Genomic DNA, 6,486 nt, shown 5'->3' on the forward strand with positions numbered 1-6,486 from the left:
GGTGAATGGAACCTGGGTACGCGCGCACCCATTTACGTAAAGTTCAAAATAATGCTATTTAAAAGTTTCAAAAAATGTGAAGTAAAATTTTGCATGTATATACTATGTTGATACTTACTCGTGTGTGTTTTCACGGAAAAATACCATTGTATGTGACCTACACAAAAATGACAAAATGCAAATTCCTATTCCTGTGAATAGTACAAATTCCTGTTCACTATTCTCATTTGGACATTTTATCATTTTTATGCAGGTCACACACAATGGTATTTTTTGTGAAAACTTACACGAGTAAGTATCAACATAATATGTACATGCAAAAATTTACTTCACATTTTTTTGAAAAATTTTAAATAACATTTTTTGAACTTTTCGTAAACGGGTGCACGCACACCCAGGTTCCAAACGTCCGGGTCGAATATTTCATCTTTTTTAAGACATCAAAGTGTCAAATCTAGAGTTTGATTTGTGATAAAACGTGTCCTCCTAACCATACAATTATAGGTTGGTTCTATATTATTTTGGTTATGATTCCAGAGAAAAATCACTATATTAAGCTATCGATTTTGTCTATACAAATTCTGGTCGAACTGATTCGTGACTATATTAAGCTATCGATTTTGTGTATACAAATTTTCGTGGAACTGATTCGTGTACATGTTGCCGTCGAGTCAATCTGGTGCGTGCGACTCGCCACTAGTATTCGTGCGCGCGCTGCAACGCCGTGAGATGCTTCTCCGTGGCATGCAGCGCCGGGAGTTTCACGATTGCCGCGGCGGCCTGCGGGGTACTCTGGTCGCTGGACGCCCCGCCGGAGAAGACGATGCTTGGGACGCCGTTGGCGTCGGCTCCCAGCCGGTACAGGCGTTGCCCGGCGGCGAAGTCGCCGAGCAGCTGGTACGAGGTCGCGGAGCCGTCCATGGCCAAGCACAGCTCGTCCGTGCCTGCAGAGACAAACGGATACGGAATGGCTTCAGAACTGGAAATGAATGGTTCATGGTGGGTGGATGGGTGTGGCTGGCGTACATGCGGCGAGCTCCTTCTGGGTGCGGTAGATGAAGCTGAGCACGGCGGCGACCTCGTCCCGGAATCGAGAGAAGGGGCCTTGGTCGTCGTCCTCGAGGCGCAGGCGGCGGAGCTTGCAGAGGCCCTCCCCGAGCTCCATCATGGCGCCGCGGTGGTTCCGGTTGAAGAGGTGGTGGAAGCCGACGGCGCACTGGAGGACGCCGTGGAGGAGCGTCCGCGCGGGGTCCTCGGCGCTGTACCAGAGCTCCTCCACCACGTCGTGGCACGCGTAGTACTCCCCGCCGTTGAACAGCGCCACCGCCGCGTCGAACCCGGCCGGCTCCTGCTCGTCCTCGTCCTCGTCATCGGGAGACGGGCGCTCGCCCCGAGCAGTGAGGAGGCGCCGGCGGCAGCGCAGGTCGGCGCCTCGGCGACGGCGGTGGAGGCGGTGGAGGATGTGTGGGCGAACGGAGTACGCCGCCGCGGCGGGCGATCCCGTGGGCGCGCGAGGCGGCGGCGCCAGGGCGTACATGGCGGAGGCGGCCGGAGTGAGCGGGCACCACCGCCGTGGAAAGGAACAGAGGTTCGTCGTGTCACGGCACAACAGTGAGCCCGTGGGCATGTGTGGACGGCGGTGCCGTCGCTGGTCAACCACACAAAGGTGTACTCGTTTGAAAAACAAGAAAAAAGATGTAAACAGCAAAAATATCTACTGGACCGGCTTGTTAGCGAGGTGGTGCCGTTTTCTTATTTTTTTTCTTCTTCAGTTTCTAATGGTAAGTGCTTTAACTTTCTTACCTGATCTTTTTCAAGTTCAAAAATTTTCAGTTTTGATTTTTTTTTCAAAAAAATTACTCGTAACATCTTTAAAATTTTAACCTTTTATAACCTGAACACTTTTTAAGTTTAAACTTTCTTTAGATTCAACCATTTTATATTTAATCATTTTTAAATCTAAAGAGAAAAAAAGAAAAACCTTACTTGTTATTAGGCCGCATTGGTGCAGCCCATAAAGCAGAACTGCTACATGCAAGGAAGCGTCGCTTATAAGCGGAGAATAGGGAGGGACACCCGTCTTTCTTATAAGATACCACTAGTAAAAGGTCGATCCTCCCAAAGATCTGTTCATACAGCATAGAGAGCTGTCGTGCTAACACGTGTTGCAGCGTAGCGTTCTCAGCGTGAGCGTGCTTCCAATTTGCAACGCGCTGGCATGCATACTTCCAAATGCAACATGAGCGTACTTGAGAATACATAGCAGCATACTTTCAAGTGCCGCACCAATGTATTTCGAAGTTCACTGCGGGCGTACCTCAAAGTATCAGCAAATGCACATTTGTAAATGCATTGTGGGCGCACTTACAAGTTCGACAAAGTACAAAAGTACAAGTGCACTACATACGAGAGTACAAAATACCCTAAAAGGCGGAGTACAACTATACTAAAACTCTAGTACACGTGCACAAAAATCTAACTAAAACTACAGTGGTTTTCAAAATATAAAAAGTTTTCTGAAAACTATTAATATGGGATATAGTTTTGATGATCTCGACGCGAGAAGATGCCAAGTGCAAACGGTTCGTAATTTGGATGGATGGTTCTTAAAATATTTTATTTTCAAATTCTGTTTCTCTAAAACCCACAAAAACTAAGACCTCCGACCCTCTTGTGTCTTCTCTCACACTCATTCATTATCCTCACTTTGCATTAACCTTATGTTAAGTGGTGGACAAAGAGCGTTGGTGTAGGAGAACACGACACTTGTCATGAGTAGGGTCCGCTAAAAGAGACATTCGTGAAAGTCAACCTTTTGCTAACGATTTAGTTTCTTGTACAGAAAAAACTCTAGAGCCCTCTTTGGATTGTAGAAATTTCATACGAATTTTCTAGGATTTCATTCTTAGGATTTTTTCATGGATTATGGTGGTACCAAACATCCCAATTTCATAGGAATTTGATTCATGTGCGTAGGATTGGGATGTTTTTCGTGTGTATTTCATCCAAACAACTACCCTTTGTTTTGCATAGCGAAACCTATGGGATTTCTCTATTTTTCTATTCATGTGTTATCCTTGGTTCAAATGAAAAGTGGAGGAATAACCTAAAAATAAGAAACTTTCATTCGGTGGCACTATTTATTTGTTTGGTTTGAAATAATTGAGCAAAGGAAACAAAGGAAACCGAAAAAAAATCCTTTGATCTCAGTATTAAAGAAAAAATGCAGAAATTTTAGAATTCACTTGTACCTCCTTTTCAAATTTCTACGCAAGTAGAATTATACCGAGGTCTCAAGTGGCATACTAACATCCGAATTATACTTTCTCATGTGATTTGACCTTGATTCAACCATGTTCGTTAGGAATCATGTGTCCTTTCCTGTTACTATAAACCAAACAACCAAGTTAGTAGAGTTCATATATTTTTCAATCCTATGTTTCGTACATGCATTTTTATGAATATCCCGCAGTTTCCTATTTCTCCTATGATTTTAAAATCATACTTAAGAGGCGTGTCATGTCGTTGTCATCTACTCGAGCCGATCTTAGCTACTCCCTCTATTTTTATTCACTTCGCGTTTTAGGTTTAGTTAAAGTCAAACTTTACAATGTTTCAAATATTAATATAAAAAGTATCAATATACATTATACCTATACATATACATATAATATGAAAATATACTTACTTTGACAAGATCTAAAACACAAAGTAATTTTGAACGAAGGAAGTAATTTTGTCGGGTTACCTTCTCAACGAGGAGGGACAAAGCCAACAAGGTTGACATTGGGATGAGCTGAACCCAATGAGGTTAGGTAAATTGTTAGGTAAATACGAGTATTTTTACCAATATGAAAAAATGCTGAACCTATATGCTGTAAATGAAGGTGACTGCGCTCGACTAGGTCTGGCGTTTTCTACTTGCTCGTGTCTGATATGCGGCTGCATTTTAAATAAAAAATAAATAAAGAATCTAAAATTTGGTCTATTGACTATGCGCATCGTTTTATACTGAGGTCGATGGAAAGTGCAATTTTCTTCCATCTTTAATAAACGGACTGCTGCGTTGGCCCCCAAAATTCTGAATTAGCATGCATACAGCTACGCCGCGCACGCGCGTTGAGTGTATTTAGACCTGAGAAACCAGCGGATGAGTGATGTCAGGTGATACTCGGCCATGGTTAACAACGACCCTCTGTTTACTTTTTTGCATAAGACCAAACTTGGTCGGGCTCCTCTATTCTCCAGCAGCGGAACGTACGTACAGAGTAATCAGTTTTTCCACGTCGTTGGTGAGGTTTTAGCCGTCAGAAAGAGGTTTTAGTCGTCCACTACTTCTGACGACAAACAAGTGGAGTATTTAGAAGTTTCAGCTACCCCAGTTAATTACATCAAGACATCCTGAGTTGTGGCCACAACAAACTTCCGATCATATTTTATTTTTTCTACAGTACAGTAGTATTTCTTTATGCAGAGGAGAAAGGTACTTTGCAATGAAGTAAATTTCAAAGGTCAGATGCATCTGCAACTGATCGGAATGCTCGATCTGCTGATATATACGTACTCAATTCTTATGTACAACTCCAAGTCTCCAATTGCATTTTACATCCATGATCCATCCAAGAAGTGCCTCCAGATCACACGAATCAATTCAGTTCACATGTACAAGTAGTGACGACCGAACAGTAAAATCTCGGCAAATGGCCTGATTCAGCGCCGGCGAATAGGCGATGGATCGCCAGCCAGTGAGGCGGTATCACCACCACCACCAGAGCGGCTTGACCTTGACCGTGCAGCCCTTGTTGGCGGCCGCCGCCTGGCCGGCCAGCTTGTCGACCGTCACCTCGCAGCGCGCCCAGACGTCGACCGTCCACGTCCGCAGCACCTTGCCGAGCCTGACCCTTACGGGCACCCGCGCCTCCACCGTGAGCGGCACGGCGCCCGCCTCCGCCTCCACCAGCAGGCTCGCCCTCTGCTGCTCCGTGAGCAGCGCCACGCCGCCGCTCCCCCCGCCCGCCAGCGGCATCGCCACCACCGTCACGTTCCGCGGCGCCTGGTAGAAGGCCGGCCAGCGGCCCTCGGCGAGCCGGACGCCGGAGTAGGAGACGGCGACCTCGCCGCCGCCGCGGTAGTCGACCCCGACCTTGCGGTTGGCGCCGTTGTCCGCGCGCACGGCGGCGTCGATCCGCACGGGCGGGGAGGCGCCGCCGCCGAGGAGGAGGGCGGCGGCGTCGAGGGAGAGGGAGGCGACGGAGAAGGCGGGCGCCCGGGGCCGGAAGACGAGGTAGGCCGCGCCGACGAAGGCCGCGGCGAGGACCAGCAGGAGGAGGAGCGCGCAGCAGGCACAGCAGCAGGCGCGGCGGAGGAGGCGGCGCCGCGCCGGGCGCGCGGCGAGCTTGCTGTACCTGCTCGCGCGGTCCGGGGGCGGCACGCGGAGCACCTGGTCCTTGGGCACGTGCACGATGTACGACGTGCCCGGCGGCGGCGCCAGCGGTGGCGATGGCGGGCGCCGCAGCGGCGCGGTCTCCGCGGACGCGTCGGGGTTGGTGTCCGGCGGAGGGGTGGAGACCGGGAGCAGCGGCGCGGGGTGGACGCGGTCTGCCATGGGTGGTGGAGCTTGGTCGGTCGGTCGCTGTGAGCTCGAGCTGAGGAAGATGTACGGGGAGCAGGCGGAGTGTGAGCTGAGCTGCTTGCTGGGTCTAGCTAGCTATGTATAGGTCGGAGGGAGAGCGCGTTGGGGACGAAAGGGACACGTGGGAAACGGTCGCCTCACGCAGTTCAAACCTGACGCTGTTATTTTAGCTTCTCCTTCGCGCCACTTTTGAGACGAGACGACGGAAAGAAGTTGGAGTTGGCGGCGTGGGGCCGTTTGATTTCGTTTTCTTTTTCCCTGGCGCGCGAAACAACTTCGCTTTTCATCAACTAACGCGCAACATTTGATCGGTACGTTAAGCTATGCATAGTCGTCGTCGATCGTCGTCATGTAAGAAGACAGCGTCAGAAATTAAAACATGGGTATACTTGATCAAGGTTCTGAATGCAAAGTGACGCGTCATCTTGTTTAACTCGCGCCATGTGATACTCGATCCACTAATTAATTGGCACGGAAGGAAGCGTCCGGAGTTGTAAAAAAAATAAGCGAAAATATGGGTAAACTTGGGGTAAAATTTTGGAGCCCGGACAGAGACCTGAATATTCAGAGGGGAATTTGACCAATGTTCCAAAACGTGAAGTGATTTTACTAGTGTGCGACGGTGCCTCCACTCTACTCTATGTCTCATCTTGTCCTGTACTGCTTGTAGTAAGTTTGGTCCTTGTGTCTAGTGATCGATGAGGAGCTTGTGTCGTGTTCACAATTTTACATACATCCATCATCTTGTACAAAAATCTAAGGCTGTCGATAAAAGTTGCTGGGGAAAATTCGATGTGGGCCCGGACAACTTGCCACGTGGAACCAAAGAAATGGAAGTTGCCATCCATCGTATG

The 6,486-nt window shown here is 48.4% G+C and overlaps 2 protein-coding genes across 2 annotated transcripts; both read right to left on the reverse strand.

Annotated features, from left to right (window-relative positions):
- Nucleotides 1–531: 531 nt before the first annotated feature.
- LOC124699280 lies at nt 532–1,601 on the reverse strand. The gene is made up of 2 exons (XM_047231605.1): nt 1,027–1,601; nt 532–944 (listed from the first exon to the last, which is right to left on the reverse strand). Exons 1-2 carry the CDS (start codon nt 1,535–1,537, stop codon nt 697–699), a joined length of 759 nt encoding a protein of 252 aa, XP_047087561.1. The 5' UTR covers nt 1,538–1,601; the 3' UTR covers nt 532–696.
- A 3,155-nt stretch (nt 1,602–4,756) lies between these two features.
- LOC124699799 (NDR1/HIN1-like protein 13) lies at nt 4,757–5,605 on the reverse strand. Its single transcript, XM_047232043.1, has one exon. It carries the CDS (start codon nt 5,603–5,605, stop codon nt 4,757–4,759), a length of 849 nt encoding a protein of 282 aa, XP_047087999.1.
- Nucleotides 5,606–6,486: the final 881 nt, after the last annotated feature.

This window comes from Lolium rigidum, chromosome 3 (genome assembly GCF_022539505.1).
Source record: "Lolium rigidum isolate FL_2022 chromosome 3, APGP_CSIRO_Lrig_0.1, whole genome shotgun sequence".
Classification (NCBI taxonomy): Eukaryota; Viridiplantae; Streptophyta; class Magnoliopsida; order Poales; family Poaceae; genus Lolium; species Lolium rigidum.

Excerpts from the sequence above, each read along its gene's own strand:
- LOC124699280 (XM_047231605.1), bottom strand. The coding sequence starts at position 1,537 with ATGTACGCCCTGGCGCCGCCGCCTCGCGCGCCCACGGGATCGCCCGCC. Across the intron at positions 945-1,026 it reads CCAGAAGGAGCTCGCCGCAT|GCACGGACGAGCTGTGCTTG; the intron begins GTACGCCAGCCA and ends TTGTCTCTGCAG.
- LOC124699799 (XM_047232043.1), bottom strand. The coding sequence starts at position 5,605 with ATGGCAGACCGCGTCCACCCCGCGCCGCTGCTCCCGGTCTCCACCCCT.